Here is a 23,429-nt window from a genome sequence, read left to right as displayed (position 1 = left end):
TCAGCAGGTAAATCTGATTCTGATCCTCCGGCAGAAGTCAAATATCAGCTCATAAATCAGTAAACCTATAATCTGACAGAGCCGCCTGCTTTCCAACTCATTTTGTCTTTCAGCCAAAAATGACAAAGCTGCATAAATCTTGTATTTCGACTGGAGTGAGATTCATCTTCTCTGCTGTGAAAATGTGAAGTCCAGAGAGACTCAGAGACACTGCAGCAGATTCTGGGTCAGCGGAAGAATTCAATACAATCTGCACATGACTTCATGGATGGTTAAGCAGGTCCGATCCAGCTGGATGTTACACTTTATTTAGCATTGATAAGGATTAAATAAACACTTAAGAAATGACTCATAACACACCGTGTCAAACTAATATAGTGCTAAACAGATGGGAGAATTGTGAGCTCAGTAAATCCTTCAGATGATGCATCCAGACACATTTTAATAATACATCACACTGTAATTCAATTATGCAATACAATTAAATGCTGATTCTTTATGGTTTGAAGTGAGTATATATGTTAATAATACAGCTCATTAACTCATTAAAGCATGTCTTTGTCCATGAAAGAACGATAATAAAGCTTCAGTCAACCAGGAGACGTTTGGGGTTAGTGTGTTTTGACCAGTTTGGGTCAATATAACACCGACACAATACTGTGTTAATGTTACCCAGAAAGCCTCTAAAGATCCAGTTTTACTGTTATTTCTTCTTATACTGTTGGGTTGGTGCTTGTTCATAACTTGTGTATCTTTTGAATGTCATATACACGTCGTTTTTGTGAAAGAAACAAACTATTTGTGACGTTTTTTTAGGTAAATCTTGATGTGTGTAACACTGGCTGCTTGGTAAAGTTAACCCAATATTGTGTTGGTGGTCAGATTTTAACCCAGTGATTTATAGTGTGCAGTATTTAGCTGCTAATGCTAGCAGTGCCTCAGGTAAACTTTACCGTCAGCATCCACATACTGGTGATATACAAGCCGAGGTCTGGTCGTGTGCCACCAGTATGTCTTATGATAATGAGTGGCCGCTGGTTCCTGAAGTGTTTTTCCCGTTTAAAAGGTTCTTGAAACAATCTCCTCGATGTTACTGAACATAGAAACTTGACTCCTACAGGTTTATATTCTGACCACCAGTTGACATTATTATTAAGTCACGTTTTGTCTGTGATTTTGTTGGACAGCTAATAATAAACTACAATACCCATGAGCCTCGGCTGCTGTCGCTATGGAGAAGAAGCCGATGAGAGGTGTGAATCAGAGCGTAATGAATTCAAAATGCTTCGTCGCTGAAGTTGTAAACAAAACATGACGCCTTAGTTGTAAAATCAGTTTTCTCAACACTGAAAACTTTAGCTTAAAACTTGGTCACGTGTTTGCAGGTGGAAGCACTTGAATTAAATTTTAAGCTTGGTGATTGGCGAAAATGCACCTTGGGAGTTGTAGTTTACGTCTACCCTGAAGTTTTAATGCCCAGAGTCTTGTACCTGCGACTTTTTTTTATCAAAGACCCTGATATTTTCTAACTCAGCTCAAGTCAAATAAAGTAAATTTTTATTTATACAGCCCAACATCACAAATCACAAATGTGTACAGCAATAACACCTCCTCTATCTTTAGACCCTGATGATTCAACCCCGATAATTCAATTTTTACTTCTGGAACCGAGGGCGGCCCGAAATAACTCCTCCGACTTTACAACTCTACTCAGACAGCGTAGAACACGTTGGAAACTAGAGGTGTGTCCGAATACAAATACGTTATTATACAAATAGTGGGATTTTTACGAATATTTGTTTCATACAAATATTTTACACATACAAGCAAAGTGCTCCCAACGGACTCTCCATAACCTGTTGTTCCTCTTCTCCTTTCCACAAAGTTAGATTGTAAGAAAATAGGCAATAAATGAAAAGTGCAAAGCAATAATTGCACTTGAAGTTCCTCCCTCCACATTATACGGTGTGCTGTCTCTGTGTTATGGGTGTATAAATAGGTAGAGGTCTGTCAGCGCAGTCGTCTATGATCTGGGAGACTCCAGTTCAAGACCCATTGTGGAGACCATCTTCATAAGGTAGTTTATTCATTAACACTTCTTGTAACACTTAAATTTTCTAAAATTAAAAGTATAATAAAAACAAAAACAGGATTTTTTTCCCACTTTTATCTGAATACAAATACAAATCATTTTGCTGCCTCAACAAATACAGATACAAATACAAATACTTGGCCCTCTGTACATCCCTATTGGAAACCGAGACTTTTTACAGCGGAGTGTGCAGGCAGGCTGCTGGACTCAGTCATCGAGACGAGGGACCGAGACCGAGTCAAGTCAGAGTTCATTAAAAACCATCTTGAGTCCACATACATGTGGGCACGTGTCGTCAGCATTGTATTAACACAGACTTGAAAACGCAAACCCGTCCTTTAATGTAGAGTAATTATGACATCCGAGCACTTCTGTATTGTTCCAGTTTTGTGGTTCCATTCAGAAGATCATTTACTGGGAGTAAATTACAGATTGTCATTCACATCTCAGCGGCCAAAGAGCTCAGTGAGATCCTGCCGCCCCAAATCTGAATCTGTTTGCAGTCGTCCATCTTTGTAGTCATCACAGCATGATGGCTTCCTGGGGGGAGACAGAGAGGGAGGGAGGGAGGGAGTGGTGGCATCTATTATTTTTATCCCAAACACCATCAGTGACAGATAACCTGTGGTGTTGTAGAAGCCCTGTCTGAGGAGCTGACTCTGTACAAAGAAACACCACTGAGGTACTTGAAAGTCTTTGATTCTTTTTCCAACACTTGATGTATTTATGGCTTCAAGAGTTTTCACACTCGGTCACGCTCATGTGTTTGTGCCGTCGCAGGAGGCAGATGCAACGTCTGGGCTTGCATGAATTGGAGATTTAAGCCCCCGGAGCTTTGCATAGAGAGCGTGCCATAACACAATCACATTCACGGCTGTAGAGGATTTTCAATTATCCCACAGGCCAAGGAGGCGGCGGGCAGCAGCCAAATCAGCCTCTATCCATAAGTCAGTGTGATGGACAGCTCGGCGTTTGGCTCCCAACACAGGGGCTGTAAACAACAACAGCAACAACAGGGTTTATAAGATGCACATTTTACACACGGAGGAATGGTTTTAGCCTGACAGTTATGGCTCCTCTTGTCAATTTGAGAACATGTCTTACGCCGTTAAAACGTTATTGGTTTGTTTTCACTTTTTCCAGGACGTCAAGGTCTCATTTGTCGCGGGGGGGTGGGGTGGGGGGGTGGGGATAAAGTGCTGTGGAAGATGAGGAAAAAGCAATCGACTGAAGATATGACCTGAAGTTTATAGAGATGTTGTGTTGGAGCCAATTAAAGGACCAAAGATTTTACTGTTACGTTCCTTAGTGCCGTAGTGAGACGAGAAGATTGATGTATAAGGATGTGGGTTTGGTTTCAGGAAAAGGGGGGATGGGGGGTGTATATATTGAATATATATATATATATATCACAGAGCACTTCATTAGGAACACCTGTACAGTCGAATGCAAACCAACACAGCCGCTCTGCCATAAATTCTACTTTTACAAAGCTTCTACATTCACAGTTTTTGTTGTCAGAAAGGTGATATTTCTACTTTACGTTTATTATCGAGGTCGTAGCGGGCGGTGATGGTGTACTGGAGGGCATTATATTGAAAAGTGTTTGTAATATTTTGTCCAGCCCATAAACATATATGAGGAGGTTAAAATATTAGGAACATTTTTCAATCTGACAGTGTTAACAAGTAAGAGACATGGTTAGCTTAGCTTAGCTTAGCATAAAAACTGGAGGAGGAGGAGGGAAACAGCCGTCCAGGCACGTTGTTTAAACCGTACACAAAGAGAGAGAATGTCAGAATGAAAGATTTGTGGTTTCGTTGTGTGCTGGAACAATTTCTGGATAAACAACAGTGTATCCATCCGCTCAGTGCTAACCCTAACCCTAACCCTAACCCTAACCCTGAGCACATGTTTCTGCTTTACTCTCTGTGTAGACATATTCCATCAGTAACTCCCCCAACCCCCAGAACTCTTTGTTTTACGTGTGTGTTCGTGTCCACATGAAACAAACAATGTACGACTTGTTCATCAGTGACCTTTAGAGGTGTTGGCAGGTGTATTTTTTTTAACTTTGGACGGAGTCAGACTAGCTGTTTCCTGCTGCTTTAGTCTTTATGCTAAGCTAGGCTAAACACATCTAATCCTTTTACTACAAATCACAGATACTTTACACTACAGATGAACATTTTGCAAAACACGATGTTGTGTTTTTTGAATTTTTTTCTACCATTTCAGGCATCCGTTAGCTTTCACTGAAACTCACTGAAACTTGCGTCATATCAGCAAAAATGTTATGTACCACATGGAAAAGAATGGAAATAAATGGCTGAAAACTTCCTTCATAAATGAGCAGAAAAACCTAAATTAACAGGAGCTAATTTGTGTTTTAGATCAGGAGCTAAAACACACACAAACACACAGCGGTATGTTCCTTTAAGAGGCAATCAGCTCACACTGAAGAGCTTCTGTCAGCCAGTGAAGTGAGAGACGATGGACAGATAGAGAGGAAGATTGCGGGAGTGAGAGTTGTCCTTTTCAGGGTTTAAAATGTCAAGTAGGGTCTCACGGACAGATTAAGAGCGCTATGCTTGCATAATATTAACAATAATAATCACAGTTCCGATGGTGGTGTGCCGGATAAGACGGCAGTCATCGTGTTTCCCTGATGAACATCTGCGACTACAAAGCTGCTCTGCTGTAATTTAGGTCCTAAAAAAAAAAAAAAAAAAAAACCCAGCTTGATCCACTTTAGTGAGACTTGAAATCAGCATTAGGAAGAAGCTGCTGGTGTGTGATGTGAGAGGAGGACAGCTCAGGAGGAGCTATCAGTTCCCGCTGTTATCTGCGGATGGTTGATCTCTGCCGCAGATCAGAGCTCGTATTTATTAAACCTCGGAGAACGACACTTCAGAGCCAGCTGAGGAGGAACAGAGTTGTTGACTGACGTTGAGCAATAAGACACATGTACTGTATCCAGTGACTTCCCCCCACTGGCAGCCAAGTGTCAAACCAACACTGAGGAATAATGAGCATGTGAATATAATTATAATGTTTGAACATATAAATAAGGATTAAAATAATAATTCTGCACCACATAAATCATATAATGAGGGGAAATTTAGTTCCACACCAGGACTACGTATTTTCATTATTGATTAATCTGCCAATTAGTTTCTCGATTTAGTCTAAGAATTGTCAGTAAACCGTGAAAAATGCTTATTATTGTTCTCATAGCTCAAGGAGATGTGTTCAGATGTCTTGTTATGTCCAAAATCCAAACATATTCAGTTTACTGTCATATATGACGAAGAAAAGCAGCAAATCTTCACATTTTAGAAGCACGGACAGAGAATTTTGGGCAATTTTGTTTGAATAATGACTAAATATGATAAATCAATCAGAAAAACAGTTGGTGATTATGTTATTACGTATGAATGGACCAGTGGTTGCATCAGTGACGGATTTATTCTTGTAGTTTGTTTGATAAAGACAAAGATGATATAAATGATGTTCAGATACGATGAGAACATGAAGAGTTACTGATACTCACACATGATAAAATATACAACTAAATACAAGTTTGTGCAGTAAAAAGGAATTTAAATGTAATTTATGAAGCCTAAAAGATTGTGACAGTTAAAGGACCAACAGAACCACAACATGTACATTTAAATGACATTTAACACCAAAACTTATTATATGATAAACTGCAGAAGTCACCTTGCTGACAGTTGTTCTGATTGTCTGATCAAAGTGCAGAAACAGTAAATAACAGCAGGAACACACATCAAATCAGATCTATTGCCCCAGTGCATGCTGGGGGGGTTTAACAGCAATCACATGATCAGCACTCAGCCAATCATTTGAATGCTGATATAGTCCAGGTGATATGTGAAAATGATGTTCACTTTTTCATAAAATGAATGAAATTTGGCACACTTGTACAGTTTGGGGCCCTGAACATTTTCAGAAATGGAGCCATCGCAAAAACACCTCGTGGTGGCCATGGCGACCAATTTACTTTCCGCCATAACCGAATTATGTATATTGCATCATATCTCCTGAACCAAACATGGGGGTAAACATCACCTTTTCTATGTTATCATGTTTGCTTCAGGTGAGATGGTACGGAAAGTAAATTGGTCGCCATGGCCACCACGAGGCGTTTTTGCGATGGCTCCATTTCTGAAAAAGTGTGCCAAGTTTCATGCTTTTATGAAAAAGTGAACATATCACCTGGACTAATAACGGTTTCAACTCGTTCTGCCTCGGTGATTCAAGATAACTTCATCCAGGATCAACAAATCAATCCTCAAACTGCCTTCAGAGAACCAAATTATCTGGATGAGAATTAACAGGATTATTTCAGCTCGTTAACAGCGTGTCGGCCCGAGTTAGTGGAGCTACATTTGAAGAACGGGGCCCAGGTGTCAACAAACACAGCAGAGCCTGTTTCTGTCAGAACTCATTGAGCCTCATGCAAGAAGCACTTAAGATGCACGTACAAGTGATTTAAGAGTATTTGTGCCATTCATCAGTTTTCTCTCGGATACAAACAGGATGTAGGAGCGATCCAGAGCTGCGTCATGAATACATCATCTCTGCCTTTCTTCACAAGAGGACAAACACTTGTTTGACTCACAATTATAACGTCCTAATGTGAATTAATGTAAATATGATGCCTCAGTGTCTCTGTGCAGCATCATATTGTGTTGCAGCTGACAGTGTAACATCAGCTACTGTAGGCTGTAATATTCTCTCCTCTAATATCTCTGTGACAGTCACATGACCTCCTCTCATATCAGTCACGGAGCTTTTTGCTTTAGAAAGATGTTTTCTAGCATCTAACTTCATGTCACAGTGCAGCTGCTGCTCTGATGGATTCATGTTTTCTTATTGTTTTGAGTCGTACCGACACTAAACCTGTTCTGTGTTTGTCTGCTGATTTCTGATTGTTTTTACTCTTTGGGAACATTTTTGTGAATGAAACTCAACCACCAACGTAGCGGAACGTCCTCATGAACAGGTGACGTTCATCAGGCTGAAACGAGCGATTCATGACAAATTCAGGCAGTAAAAAGACGGTTTGTTGAATCCCGCGTAGGATTTAATTATTTTCCTCTTATTGCTTTGTGCAAGAACAAATATAAAGAGAAAAAATAAGAAAACATTCATGCATGAGGCTCGGTGTTATTATCGTGGCGAGTCGTGCTGCATCACAGGAAGATGAGATCACTGGACTCTTAATCTGCTCTAATCGCGCACTGCTGGATTAAACAGAGCAAACACACACACACGAGAGGATCCGCAGCCTCTTTGTCCTGTTTTAAAGGGTCACTGCACGAGTTAACGGACGGTCGGAGAGACATTTGAGAAGTGTTATTTTCACACTATTCTTGCTTTAAAAACTCTCAACATCATGACAGGCTGATGATTTACTTTCAACCAACAACTTTACCTCCTCAAGGGTGCATTTTCTATTTATTTCCTTTTCAGCAGGACAAATAAAAAAACTGCACTGAACGCTTTTCTTGCCTCTGGAGAAGTCATCTGTCTCCTTCTGTCCTGTTTCAAAAGTCCTCAAATTATCTCCCCACATTGAGGTTTCTCTGTTTTGAGGAAAACAACTCATTAAGATGGATGTTTAAAACTTAAAAGCACAGTTCAGCATTTGGGAAATATGTTAGATGAGAATATCACTGTCACTCTCTGTCTTAGGAGGTGGTTAGCCTAGCTTAGCATAGATACTGGAAGCATTCACACCAAAGCAGGCGGTGCTGCGTTCAGCTGCAGGGTCGAGCGGAGGTGTGTGTGCGGGGGGGGGGGGGGGGGGGGGGGGGGGGGGTTGTGGGCGTGTTTATTTGTGCTCCAGAACGTAACCTCTGTGAAACAATCCGAAAATAATGTTTTATTGATCCGATTTGCCGGCTTTCTCGCTACCAGCGCTCCCTCTCTTCATTCACTCTCTAGCTCGCTCGACCACAGCTGCTCTCTCTCTCTTTTTCTCTCTTTTTAAAATGACTCGGGAAGCCGACAGCAAAGTCTAACTTTACTAACGTCATCAAACCAAGAGAAATGTCCTCCCCTCGTCTTAGTAACGTCTTTGTCCTCCTTCATGGCAGACTTTACAACTCTTGTCAGTCTGATCTCCCGCTGTGATTGGCCACCGCAGCCTTCAGCCGCAGTGACGTCAGGTTGCGTTTCTCCAAAAGTTGACTGTGGCTCAACTTTCCAGCCGCAGCCTAAAGCTCTCATTTGTTTAAGGCGTTCAGAAACTGAAACGTAGAAACATGTTATTCTTGACCAGTGACAGTGACTTCCTGGAGTCTTGTCATCAGCATGAGGTTGACAATCAGCCAATAGAGATTCACGTAACTAGTCACCATCCGCTCCTCCGCCATCGCAATTTGTTGCTTACATTTTTTGAGGAAACTTGCTCAGTTTGTTTCAAACATCTCAGTTTAACCGTTTAATCTGAGAGTTTAGTGCAACTAGAATGTGTGTGTGTGTTCAGTACAGAGCTGGAGTCAGGACACCGTTTGTCTTCTCTTCCACAGATAACTGCAACAGTCCGCTGGTGTCCATGTTACCGCAGTCATCCTTCCAGAGCTCCTCGGAGTCCTCCTTCAGTTACGCCGCTCACAACGCCAAACTCAACAGAAGAGACGGTGAGTGAAGAACATTCAACACTCACATTTCCTCATTTCAGTACAAGCTGTCAGTCACTTTGATGGAGTTTGTGTTCTAACACTAATAAAGACACACAGTCGTCACTCTGTCCGACAAAGATCAGTCCTGCTCAGACACACATCAACACATCTGCTGGCAGAATGTGGTTATTTGGTTTATTGATTAATTGTATCATTTAATAATCCAGGTTATGATTATAATATCTTATACAGACTGGAAATTATTTATTAGGCCAAATGTTTCAGGGAAAATGGAAACTATGTATCTCACATGGAACTGTTGTCTCTAACTGACGCTCAGGGGTTTTCAGCCTTCAGACTGAATAAATGACGATAATTGATTATATTGATTATATTGATTATATTGTGTTTCCTGCTGATTGACAACTGACTCTCCTCATCTGTCTGAATTTAATTTCAACCATTAAGTTTTATTTTAATAAACATTATTGGAGGGAAACAACAGATGATGAAAGGAAAAAAAAATTCTAATGAATGAATAAAAGTTGTTTCTGGTTCTTTTGTCATAATGAACACAGATCCTGTTTATAACTAGATGATGAATCAGAAAACAAATCAAATATCAAACTTGTGAGTATTGAATCTGTTATTTGTCCTCTCTGATGTATCAGATCAGTCCGATCAGCTGCAGCGTCCAATCAATAACTGATGTCCAATAAGGGGGCGACTTCAGTGTTTCCTCGCTCCTCAGAACACAAATAAGCGCTTTGAGACGACCTTCATGATGGCGGAAGAGGAGCGATCAATAAGGGACCTTAAATACCTGATTCCCTCTTTAGTTAATTGGAAATCAGTTATTGATTGGACGCTGCAGCTGATCAGACTGATCTGATACGTCACAACTTCTCTGCAGTTTGATACCGGAGAGGATAAATAACAGATTCAACTGTGTTATTAACAAGTTTTATATTTCATTAGTAATTAAATTAATTAAAAACAGGATCTGTGTTAATATGATCATCAAAAGAACCATAAACAAGTGGATCAGTAGAGTAGTGAGGTGTGAGCGGCTTTCTTTATTCACATTTCACATTTTCTTTCAACGAACTCTTGGATGTTACTGAACATAGACACTCAGGACTCTCCTGGATGACGTAACCATCCTACAGGTTTATATTCTGATTATTTCAATTCTATTTCTGAAGAATCCGACTCTTTAGCTTCCCCTCGCCGTTAGCGGCATACGTGACCGTATTCTAAGCTCGGCGATCGGCTGTTTTTCTTGCTGAAATGCACCTTGGGAGTCGTAGTTAACTTCTAACCCAAAATCTTGTCCACAGTCTTGTAGCTTCAACTTTTCATCAAAGAACCAGACATTTGTTTCATGTTGATTTAAGCTGTAGAAGAAAGTCACAAACGTTGTCTAAAGGAAAAATTAATGAGATTTTTCAGCTCTTCCTACTTCCTGACTGTTGGACCAGTTCTGTTGTCAGTGTATTTGCTGCCACCAGGTCATCTCACAGTAATAACATCTCTCCATGAAGTTCAACAAGCTGGCTGTGAGAGACTCGACGTCACAGAACATTTTGCAGATAAACTCCACTTTATTCCAAATAATGAGAGCACTGCTATGAAGTTTATCTTTGACAGTGAGCTAAACTTTAGACAACACACATGAAATTTTCCCAATCGTCTTTTTTACCAACTGAGGAATATTTATGTAAAACTTAATGCTGGAGCTGCAGCTTCAGACTGAAATGCTCTTCTCACATCATCGGATGTTTTCAGACCTATAGTTTGTTTGCTCAGGGGTGTACTCCAGAGAGCAGGTTTAGTAAAAGTTATATATCAAAGTGCATTCATTAGTGGAGGTTTACTGTCTGTCAGAATCTAAATCCTGTTTGGATATTAGTTTGTTACTCAGGAGGTTGACTCCAGAGTTACTGCTTTTATGCATCCAAACACATTATTACTGGATCAGACTGTGAGCTTACAGTCATGTCTATATGTCTTTCTTCTATATATTTTTGAAATCTTTAACTATATTTTTCATCTCCAGTTGCTGCTTCTGGTGTTTTGTCCCCGTCAGATTAAAGCTGAGCGAATATATTTAAAATGTAATGTAGCTGCAGCCTGATACACAGTCAGACTCTGACTCAGGCTCCTTTTTTAAATATAAATGTGTTCAGTCCACATACACATGCATTAATATCTCTACGTCCACTGGGTTATAATGGAGGCTCTGCCTTTTATTTACCTGTTGCCATGGTGATGCGTAGTATCGGAGCTCCGTTGATGATGGCTTTTTTCATTCATGATGCACACACTTCACTCAGAGTTGATTGAACTGACTGGGATCAGCTGTTTCCTGTCTCTGAACAGACCCCTGAAGAAGGTCTTCTGGCCAAATACAACGTGCTTCGTTGTGCTAGTCCAGGTCCGACCTTGATTTATTCTCCTGCTAGTTGTTAGCAACTGTTACATTTTCTCAACAACATCCCAGCATGCACATGGCTACAGGAGCCGTTTAGCTCAAACTGGCAGAGTCGGATCACATCCCAACACAAACAAACAACAAACAAACAAACAAACTGCTCCAGAGTTTGTTTGGGACCAGACTGAGACCACCTCCTCTAAAGGCTCTATGTGAACTCTGGAGCTTGTATTGGGAACGTGATCCGACCTCCATCTGACCAAATACAAGACGTATTCTGCAACTTTGAGGTAAAGGGTTCCTGTAGCCAGGTGCATGCTGGGATGCATATGAGGGAAATTGCTAGAAGCTAGCAGCTAGCAGCTAGCTGGAATATGGATCGAGGTCCAACCTGGACAAACAACCAAGTACATTGTCCTCTTGATATTTGGGCTGATAAAAGCTTCTTAAGGACCTGATTCCTGTATTTACGTTTGTGCTCCCACCCCAGAACACATCTGACCAATGAGAGGAGAGAATGTTCTCACCTGGCTTGTAGTGATTCATTTTGGTTCAACTGTCTGAAAAGAAGCTGAAGCAACTGATTCAGACCCACGCAAACCAACTAGAGGTTTTAAAACGCCATTAGAATCTGTTTTAAAATCCAACATCAGGCAAACAGTTTATGACCATGAGACGCCATCTTTAATAGGGAGCGACTGTAAGCCTGCAACCAGTCCCATCCATTTACTATATGACAGACTCCAATATCATATAAGAGCTAGAGGAGTAAAACACTTACTTATATTATATTAACAGTCATAAATATACCTCATTACATTACATTAAATGGGTAGATTACTATAAAATAAATGCTTGCAGGTTACATCTGTAGATGAACCTGCAGGGACACATTTACATGAAATGTGAGGAAACAGCATCAATAAATAAACAGAACCCTTCATCATAAATAATAATAAATACATCAAGGCCTCACAAACACTGTATTCATGCAGCATGAATGCATATATATATGCTGCATGAACTTTCTGAGGCCTGGATGTCTATTGTATTTACCATTGTGGAGGTTTTCTAAGTACATTTCTTATTGTTGTTGACTTTTTCTAAACGCTCTGTTAGATTCATCCACAGATGTAACCTGCTAAACCTGCATTTTTTGACTGTAAATACCTCTCGGGATCTGTAGGATCTATTTATAGGCACCTACTTCATTTAATGTATGCAGTCTTGATAGAGTAGAGGTAAAACTATTACTGTTACTTAACATATATATATATATAAAGTCAACACCAATATCAAATTTATTTAGCATATATGTTTGCATTGATGCTGCATGAATATAGTCCTTGTTGTATTTATGATGAAGGGTTCTGTTTATTTATTGATGCTGTTTTCTCACATGACATGTAAATGTGTCCCTGCAGGTTCATCTACAGATGTGACCTGCAAGCATTTATTTCATAGTAATCTACCCATTTAATGTAAGCATTTTGAGGTATATTTATGATTGTTACTGTACAGGGTGTTTTACTCCTCTAGCTCCATGTATGATATTGGAGTCTGTCATATAGTAAATGGATGGAACTGGTTGCAGGCTTACAGTCGCTCCCTATTAAAGATGGCGTCTCATGGTCATAAACTGTTTGCCTGATGAAGGTCTATTACAGAAACGTCTTAAATAAAAGTGTCATTGCAAGTATGTTTGCAACTTCTCACGTCTGCCTCATGAAATAGACGTGCAAAGTGTTCTTCTGCAAAATCCTACTCATGACTCAGTGAACTTTTAACTCTTTACTGTCCAAAAAGACCTCTTAGATCTGCAGGGTTAGGCCTGTCAGCTGATCCAGAGTGCAGGTTAAGGTCAGAGGGCGATGGAGCTTTTTGCTGCAGCAGCTCCTCGGCTGGTGTTCGGTCTGCTGACACAGACTCAGCTGTTAAATCCTTAAGCTTTAAGACACTTTTTTACAAACTAGACATATTTGTTTACATAATACAGCTCTGTTGTAGTTTTTACCTTGTGCAAGATTTTATTTCCAAATGTCTTTCATGCTGTTGCTTTTTTTGTATGTGACTGTATTTTGCTGTAGTTTTATATCTGTGTGTTTATCTGGTTGTACTTGAGAATTGCTGTACAAATGAAAATATTCTGAGTATTTTGACTTTTACTTGAGTAAAATGTCTCAGAGGAGAAAGAAAAAGCCACAACACTCCCATGGATCTGCTCTTCCTGTGTTTCTGCTCTCTCTCAGGAGCAGGAGGCTGGTCTCCCATGGTGACGGACCGGGAGCCGTGGCTCCAGGTGGACCTCAGGGACCGGATGGAGGTGACAGCCGTGGCCACGCAGGGGCGCTACGATAGCTCGGACTGGGTGAGCAGTTATCTGCTGCTCTACAGTGACACGGGTCAGGCCTGGAAACAGTACAGACAGGAAGACGGTGTCGGGGTGAGTCGTACATATTTGTCTGTTGTTTATTATTGGTCCACACTGCATTGCTCCCTTGTTAATGGACATCAGAGTTTAAGAAATGAGGCTTTTTTTTGTTTTTACTGCCTGACGTTTTCTCTGAGTGTGTTCATTAATTCTTTATGATCTATTGTGTTCGCCCTAGTTACTGTATGTCTGTACTGTTTAACAAAATTATTCAGTCGTTAACCAAAAAAAACACACTGAATGAATTGTTCACGTCAGGAGAATTTAAAAATGGGCTCAAGTCAACATCTGTGTCTTTTCCACCAATCAGTGCTGTTAGGAGACCACAGGCCTGTCACTGCTGTCGTTGTGTTCAAATGAAAAGAGGATGTGAGGGTGAACACCACATCGCTGCTGTGTGTTGCTCTGAATTATTTAACTTGCTCTACACACTTCTTTGTATTATCTACAGTACACTGGAATAGAAAAACCAGAGGCTCAACATTAAAAACATCATGAGTTTGGAATAATAATGTTCTCATACAGGGTCAAATATCTAGAGAAAGAAGAATCCCCACCACCATCATCATCATCACCGTGTATCTGTGCAGACTGTCTGCAGTTTACTGAAACAAAAGATCAAAATGTTCCATGTAGAATATATTGAATATGAAATACATCTGCTGTGAACAGACCCTGACACATCCTGCAGAGACGTCTCACTTCATTCACATTTTAAGATGTTTATAGTAGAGATATCGCTATGATCCGGGCAGATAAAGGATCAGTAAAGCGGTAAAATAAAGCCGATCAAATGTTGATCCGTTCTTTACCCTGCTGCGTTTTGGCCACCTCAGACTCCCGGCGTCGGACTGTTGAGTCCAACGGATCATAGTTTATCACAGAACTCTAACAGAATAATCATTGGAACAGGAAAAGGTTTCAAATTAGCTTTAATAAACTGAAATGACATTTATTTTTGATGATCATTGAGCTGATGCTGTGTTCATGTCATAAAGGATGAATGTAAAGATGGAAAGAACCAACACAAGCAGCACTCCTGACGTTGAAAGTTGTTGTATATTTGTTGAAATTTGGTCCTAGTCGTTGCCAATTATCAACAGGATCAAACTGAATACTTGCTGCAGACGTGTTGCAACAAAAGATTAATGCTTAAACTATAAATGACTTATTTCAATTAAACATTCTCCAATTAGAATCAGTAGAGCAGTGAAGTCAGTAAATCAGTCTGCATTGATGTATAAATGAATGTGGGTGATTCTTACAGTATCTGCTGTTTATACTGTATGAGAAGCTTCTCCTTCAGCCTCTGAGAAGTGTAAAGATTAAAGATTAACACCAAATCACTTAAACGTGGGTTTAATTAACCTACAGTGAACGTCAGTCTGATGGGAGGCGTCCATGTTTGTTTGGCTTCCGGGCACAAACATATTATTAAGTATTATTAAGTTGAGCATAACAGTAAACGCTCTTTATAAGTCGGAAAAGTTATAATAACTCTGATATGACTTAATCTACTCTGATGAGAGAAGAGGACGATTTATTGGAATAAAGCTGAACTTTTAATCAATGGAAACTGCCCAAAGGGTACAAAAAATAGCCCAAATTATCACAACCCGTCCAAAACTAATTTTACCACCGACTTAATTAAAAAGTCCAATTTGAACTGTGACTGAACTGAATTTGGTTAAACTGAGCTCTGATCTCCTTGACAACAGCCTCCACTGCAGCTTTTCACTGTATATGAGAGTAAACATGTGTGTGATTGTGAAATACAAGTGAATTCTGACATCCTGGTTGGCAAAATACACAAATTTACTAAACTCCGACTCTAAAGTGGCCAGTATACTCTATTAGAAGTACTCATCGGATGGCCACCTGTCCAGTATATAGTCACTTTGCGCAGTGATTGGTTGATTGATTGATGAGAAAGGAGCGAAGGTTTCAACTACTCTCTCTAGCTCTCCTTTCTCAAACTATTTCTGTCACTCTTTATGTGAACAAATGAGAGCAACACTATGGATGTCTTTCAGGTCAGGCTGTCTGAAGATATGCAGCTTTATCCCGTATTTAAACATCATATCTCTTCCTCTCTATGATGGCCGACTTAATTACTCCACCTTGGATTGTAGCTGTTTGAAACAACACTTTTTATGCTTTAGGGAGGAGGGGCGGGAGAATTAAATACAATTATTTGTATATAATTTCAGGCCTTTCACCATGTGGTTTTGCAGACGATGCTATGTCTTAATATCAAGATAAATACTGATGCCTTGATACATAAAATAATAATATATACATATCCTGGGATGTCTGACGTGGTCGTACACTCTCGTTCTAATAAATCAACTCTAACTCTCTCTTTCTCACTGGCAAAGAGCTGAAAAACTTAATACTTAAAAGGTACAATATGCAACTTCTGGAAATCAAGCTAGCTGTAGCATGAGACTCCTATGAAAGCGTCAAAACAGCCTCTGTATTGATTTTTCTCCGAGGCTGGAAGTAACGGAGCTCTTCTGTTGGGATTTTACAGCGTTCACAAAACATCATCTTCACAGGTAAGAACTGCATATTTTATAAACAGTTGCCACAGTATGAAATGATGGATTGTAATGGAGACAACATTTTTATAAAAACTAGTTAGCGTTACATTTAGCGTCATGGTGTAGTGATGCATGTTGCTAGTAAGAGGACGCAGTTAGCTGTGACTTGCAAGCTGCAAGGCTTCAGTTTGAACTTTATCTAACTAACATCTACGGTCACCGAGCTAAAACTAATGCAGTCTAATACAGAAGTCCTGTAAACAAATCGTCCATTTATGGAGGTGATATTTGATACCTAATCTCGTTTCCACGAGGGATGTGCAGAGTATTTGTATTTGTATTTGTTGAGGCAGCAAAATTATTTGTATTTGTAATTGAATAAAAGTGGAAAGAGGCTTAAAAATCCTGTTTTTGTTTTTATGACACTTTTAATTTTAGAAAATTAAAGTGTTACAATAAGTGTTCATGAATAAACTACCTTATGAAGGAGGTCCCCACACCCTCGAACTGGAGTCTCCCAGATCATAGACGACTGCGCTGACAGACCTCTACCTATTTATACACCCATAACACAGAGACAGCACACCGTGTAACATGTAGGGAGGAACTTCAAAGGCGATTATTGCTTTGCACTTTTCATTTATTGCCTATTTTTTACAACCTAACTTTGTGAAAAGGAGAAGGGGAACAACAGATTATGGTGAGTCCCTTGGGAGCTCAGCTTTATCTCTGGGGAACACCCCCAACAAATAACTTTTTAAATATTTGTATGAAACAAATATTCGTATCAAACCCACTATTTGTGCTTTGGCAAATAATGTATTTGTATTCGGGCACACCCTTAGTTTCCACCCTATCAGTGAGGTTAGGCTAAATAACAGTATAATGAAACACAGTTCAGCAGCACCACGAACTGCAGCCTCAAAAATAATCAGACAGTTGAATTAACAGCTCTCTGAAACATTATAACCTTCATGAAGTGAGGATTTACTGCAGGACTGTGATTTTAGATTGCAGTGGACATGATACACTGGCAACTAAACTTATTTATTGCAGTTACTATTTATATTGTTAATTAATATTTATATTGTAATTCAGCATTTACAAGAAGAAGAATCCGGCAGACTAATTCGTACAGTTGTATTTTCATTTTACTTTGGCAACAGACAGTCATTGAAAACCTGGACCTGGACAGCTATCGCCAAGTCCTGCAGACCTGCCTGACCCATGACCCCAGCCTCATTTTTGATGTACTCACCATCAGAGAGGGAGACTGACAGGCATCTAATCCTCTTACCATCCCAGCACAACCCCAGTAGTGGATCTGCCAGAGGTGTAGGAGGAGGCCAACAGGCACTGAGTGCAAATGTTGTTGACAGCAGCCTCAATCCTGCATTTCTCTTCCGCCTCACACGGATACCGTCGTCCTGCAGGAGGGAGTCTTACGTTTGGCCAGGAGGTGATGAAAAATGACATTTATTCATGATTGTCTGAATCTGGGAGAAGTATGCTGCATACAGACAGTTTGTCCTGTGGCAGTATGGGTACATGGGTCAGGGTTGTGATACCATCCTGCTGCGTGAAGAGGATCAGAGACAAATACCCAGATCCCCAAACCGCGGACTCATTCCCAGGAGTGTGTAACTATCTATGGAACACCATATTGTCTCATTATGTAAACAGCTTGGAGAACATTTGTCTTTGTATTTATTTGTAATTTTGGCTAATTTGTTTTCACTTTGATTTGCGCTACATTCTAATAAAATATTGCATCTGTGTCTTGGTGACGTCCTAATTTGTCAAACACAGTTATCTAATGTTTCATAATACTTGTTTTTTTGGCTAAAAACCATTAAATTCCCTTCAGTGTAATGCAGCGCAATTCAACATCATTACAGCACTCAAATAAGTTGAATCATGAGCTCTGAGCTGAACGCTTGAAGCTTTAAACTGAATTGGTGTGAATTAAATTGTACTGCTTAAAAGTTGTAAGTATGTTAACATTGCCAAAGCTAAATGAAAGCATGACAGATAATATGCTACAAAATGTAAAATATTATTAACTTCTTATAAATATAACCAGTGTTTCAACCACTCATGTAGTGGTTGACCCTAACCATAACCCTAACCATAACCATAACCCTAACCCTAATAAATAAAATGTATAACTTTAAAATACAAAATATATTGTTGAAGTGGTGCCCATCTCCTGTCAAGGTTATCTTTTGTGTGTGTGTGATTGGAAGCTGCTGTTCTGGTCGACTGCTTATTGTGTGGTACCAGCGGTGTCAAAAAAACAACAACAAAAAAACAAAAAAACAGTTTAGGAATCGCTTGATTACACAAATATGCATGACAGACATATATATGTAAAAAAATCTGGGTTTCGTGTTTTCTGCATGGCCAGTAAGGAAGCCTTTCTATTGAGTGTAAAGTGCAGCTCCGAGCATCTGTTTTAGGTGACCTGCTGGTTTGTTTAAGTGTCTGCTGGTTTGTTTAGGCGCTTACTGGTTTGTTCAGGCTTGCTGTTCCAGTAAAGTCTGTCTGTTTCAAGTCTCCTGCTGACTTGATGCCCCTGGAGCTGCTCTGTGATCGGAGGCTGGGACTCCAGAGACGAGCCTGAGCTGTTGTGGGTCTGAGGGATGCATCACTCTCTTTGTAGACAGCCCCTTGTCATCATCATCCAGCCATCTTCTCACGATGGTGCTCTGCATGTCTGACATGTAACTGTAGTCCTTTGGAACTGTGACAGTATATGAGCTCCATCTCCTGGACTGTTTGTTCCAGACTTTGATGCCCCTAAAAGAAAAAAAGATACAACACAATACAACAATTAGTACATGACGACACTTGTTGATTTGCAGTGTTATAATTATAAATACATGTAAGTCAGTGGTTTAGTGAGGTAATTGGGTGTGACGTACAACAAAACACCATCCTGTTTTTCAGCACATGAGCCTCATACTCAGGTGGGCTGAAACTCTAGGAAGCGTTCATCAAGATGTGGTTCTGCTGTTGATCTACATGTAGTACATATAGCAAATTATTAAACAATTTAAACATAGTTTCTCTAACAGATGAAGGATAAAACACATTCTGTTATTTATGTATGTCCACAAAAACAAATGAAGCTAAACAAAAGTGAGCACACACTTGCAGAACAATTAAAGAAATGCAGAACTATTACCTGAAAGGCTAAAACTTTTCCACGTCCCTCATTCACCTTCGATTCATGATCACTGAGATCAGGATCCTGTGTGCAACAGAGTCTTGCTCAATCCAGATGTTGCTGTGGCTCCCAAGCATCTGTCCGTGGTGGCCAGCGGTGCTCATCAGTGACATTTGATTTGATTTGATTTATTGAACAGGAAGTTGTGCAGTATTAAGCATAAATGATGCACTGCACCAGAGTTAGCTTGAAGCTAATTTGCATCTGTAGTCCATTACAATCAAAACATACAACAGCACGACAACAAACAGTACAAAGCAAAAAAAAATCAACAAAAAAAACACAAAGAACAAACCATACGAAATACAAAGCTACACACAACAGCACATCTCATACACCCACAATGTCAATCAAATTATAATGTAAACTAGACTAAGTGGTCACACAGCTGATTGGTCTTTAGTTGATTTTTTAATTTGGCCTTGAATGTATTGATTGAACTACAGTTCTTCATATAGTATCATCAGGTAGGACATCCAATGAGTTGTGGCTTTCACACAGAAAGCTGACTGTCTAAATGCAGTGCGACGAAACGGTACCATCTATAAAGGATATTCTGGAGGATCTAATAGAACTTACTGAGCGAGTGAACACAAAGTCACATAGTGGAGGACAAACCATTTACAATTTTATAAACCAGGCTTTTTCTCCAGTACCCTACGGTGATGGAAATGCATAGGTCATTGGTGCAAAACGCAGGTCGACAATAATCACACAGACAATTTGAGAAAAATAAGAAAGACAGTTCAACAGTACTGCAACAGTCATTTTCCCAATGACATCAACTCAAGATTTTCACAGTAATGAACATATTCTACATGCTTTGGTTACATACCAGGACTGACCAGTATAGTGTAGCAAACTTCCTCTTGCTTTAATATTTGTGATGTTTTCTTTATGTTGGTTCACACAGAAGAGATCATTAATATATTCTTGTAAGCTTAATTACAGCTTGTAACCTTTTCTCCAGATTTTTTGCTCCACGCCACATGAATGGATAATTCCACTTTCTTTGTATTTCCCTTTGCTTGATGTTTTGGTGGAGATAAGCAGCATGAGCAACATATAGCATGAAATGTGATATACCCACAGATGTAATTCTACCCTATAATGACAAAAATAACAATACAAAAAGGAACATTTACTAAAGAGTGCTGAAATCTGTCTGTGTACATCCATGCAGACCTCTTGAATTTTAATTTCTTGTTTTAGTTCATCTATTGTCTGGGCAAAGGCCTCCTTTTCCATAATGACAGAGTTGTACTGGTTTGCCTTTTGTGCATGTTAACAATGGACAGTATTTCTTTGCCCACCTGCCATAAGGAATCATTCAGTTACACAAATAAAGACAGCTATGTGATGGATAATCACAGATAAAGTAATTATGTTGGTCTACCCAACTCAACAAGAACAACAGAGATTTTATTACATAGGTTTGTCACAATGTGAAGCCTCCTCTCCTCCCAGAATGCTTTTGTTGTGTCAATACTATATGCGTCCTGGATCCGGAAGACAGAAGTTAGGTCGACCACGCCGATGTTCAAGCAGTGTGTTAGTAGCTAGGATGAAGTCTCCTGAGAATTCCACTTCCACAGAGGATGGCCACTCAGACCCTTTTGATCACTTTTACACCACAAACAGCGGTGCCTACCAGGCTGTCCCATGTGTGTGTGTGTGTGTGTGTGTGTGTGTCCCAAAGTGAAGCTGTGGAGGACCTCTGTGAGTGTTTTGACTGTAGAAACAGGGATGTTCTCAGGAGTCTGGAAATCCTACAGCAGCTTGTGTGAGGACAGCTGTATACCATCATGCACCAGGGTGAGTTACAACAATGACAAATCCTGGTTCAAAGCTAAGCTCAGATGGCTAAGGTTAAAAAAAGAAAGAGGTGTTCAGCAGTGTGTCCAGCGACCTGAATGAGGCTCTATTGTTGGTTTGAATGACAAAAGGAAAGTCCTGACACTCCAGCTCCCCCATCTAATTTAAAGCTATAATATGTAATTATTCCACATTAAAATGTCTAAAAACAACTAGACCTATGTTATATATGTTGTTGAGTTGTGTACTTACATTATCCCAAATGTTTCCAATAATTTTCAAACCCAGAGAAATCTGTAATTTAATCAAAGTAACGGACCGTTTCATTTGGTCGCCTGTCAATGGCGTCATACCTCCTCTACCAAAGAGTAAACACGCACAAGATGCATACGGCGGTGCTGTGTTTGTCCGCTACAATGGCGTCTACCAAAGAGTAACTTACACACATACAAGATAATACATCAGAGTTGTGGTTGTTCCACACAAACTGTTATAAATTGACTTTTACTCAGTTTTAAGCCACATTTTCATGATAAATTTAGGTCGTTTTAACTATATCTTTTAGCCGGAAGAAGGATTTTAGTCATTGGACGTCTGGATCTTAAGTTATAAGGGAAATAAACCGAACAAGTGTTAGCAGCAGCTCGGCGAACAGCCCGTACCGGACTGTCCGGTCATCGCCGTACATCATCGGAGAAACACTGATTTTTTAGGTGAAACAGCTTTATTCAGTGTTTTTACCTGTAATCTCTGGGTCCGTTTGTTCTGGAGAGGAGGAGACCTCTGCGGGTAAAAACATCCCGAATGATGAACACTGGAGTAATCCTATCCCGGTGAAGCTGGTTTAATGACGAAGACGACAACTCCCATGATCCCTTGCTACTTCACACCGTCATCACACTCTGTCTTTTGTTATTGTTTTGATTGAGACCCCTAGCGGCAGACCTAAATTGCATTCCTATGAAATCCCTGAAATCTGATAATTACCATTAAAATCATACAACCCCAACAAAAGGTGTCCGACAACCAACTATCACTACGAAAACCCATCAAGAGGTCAAAGTGGCATCAAAATTAGCACCTTGAAGTTCCTCCAGTCAAGATTTTATAAAGTGGTAAAGAAGTAAACATGCAATTTTTTTTGAAGGCATCACCTCCTGACACTACACCAAAGACAGACAACTAATCACTAGCATAATATACAGAAGCCCCCTTTGTACCTGATTTACTGACCTAATAGAGATTCAATAATAAAACATATCTCCATCTAATATAAGTAGACAAGTTGGTCAATATCCAGACCAAATATTCCCTGTTGTAATCACTGTTCTTTCTACAATTGGCAGCATGATGAAGTGTATGTTGAACAGGTGTTTGACTAATGACGCTGCATCTCGGCCTCGCATGAGCCCACAGTCTCTGGTTTTTACCGGCGGCGGCACATTTGTCAAACAAACCCATAGTCCTCTCTTAAAGGGGTTTTTTCTCATAAAAAAAGCAAAACTCACCATTTTAAAACACGTCTGATAAGGAATAAGACTTACTCTTGAGTGTGGTTAGACCATTATGTAAATTAAATGGAGCGACACAAGCCATACAAACAGGTGACAGACAACCAGAGTCCCAGGGGAAAGCACCTAATTAGTGGAGACTAAAACACATTCAGCTGGCGGACATGAAAAATATAACTCAGCGATCACAAATTGATTTTGCTCTAATATTTGACAATGACAGCAGACCAGAGGGGTGACTTGGTGTACTTGGTAGATGTGACTGATTGATTCTCATTACTAGAAATAGAAATAAAGTGACGATGCTTATAGAGGTGGTGCTTATTCAGCAAAGCACAAATAGTGTTTTTTTATGAGCATTTATTTTGTACAAATATTTTAAAAATTATTTGTTTTTGAGAAGAAAAAAAACATGTCAAATACCAGCATGCAGGTCGGTTACATCGCTATCTCAGTGTCTCTCCTCTGCTCCGCTGTGACGTCTATCAGCAGGTCTCAGTGAGGGGAGTCACATCCACCTGCTACATGACGCACATTTCCTTATTTGGACATCAGTCCAGGAGTTGGGGGTGTTCCCCAGAGATAAAGCTGAACTACTGACACAAATGAAGTGCTCTAGAGGGACTCTCCATAACCTGTTGATCCCCTTCTCCTTTCCACAAAGTTAGGTTGTAAAAAATAGGCAATAAAGGTCTGACTACATGTTGGTGATGCACTTGGT

General features: G+C 39.9%; 1 protein-coding gene across 1 annotated transcript in view; it reads left to right on the top strand.

Moving 5' to 3' along the window:
• The window catches only part of LOC137192258 (contactin-associated protein-like 5), a 112,595-nt gene that overhangs the window by 16,900 nt on the left and 72,266 nt on the right, over window positions 1-23,429 (top strand). Inside the window, exons 2-3 of the mRNA XM_067602794.1 lie at window positions 8,653-8,763; window positions 13,429-13,622. Of these exons, the coding sequence (XP_067458895.1) occupies window positions 8,653-8,763; window positions 13,429-13,622 (305 nt within the window). The remainder of the gene's footprint in view (window positions 1-8,652; window positions 8,764-13,428; window positions 13,623-23,429) is intronic.

Source organism: Thunnus thynnus, chromosome 11 (assembly GCF_963924715.1).
Source record: "Thunnus thynnus chromosome 11, fThuThy2.1, whole genome shotgun sequence".
In the NCBI taxonomy this organism is placed as follows: domain Eukaryota; kingdom Metazoa; phylum Chordata; class Actinopteri; order Scombriformes; family Scombridae; genus Thunnus; species Thunnus thynnus.
The sequence above is the reverse complement of the archived record's forward strand: the minus strand, read 5'-3'. Positions and strand labels throughout refer to the sequence as shown.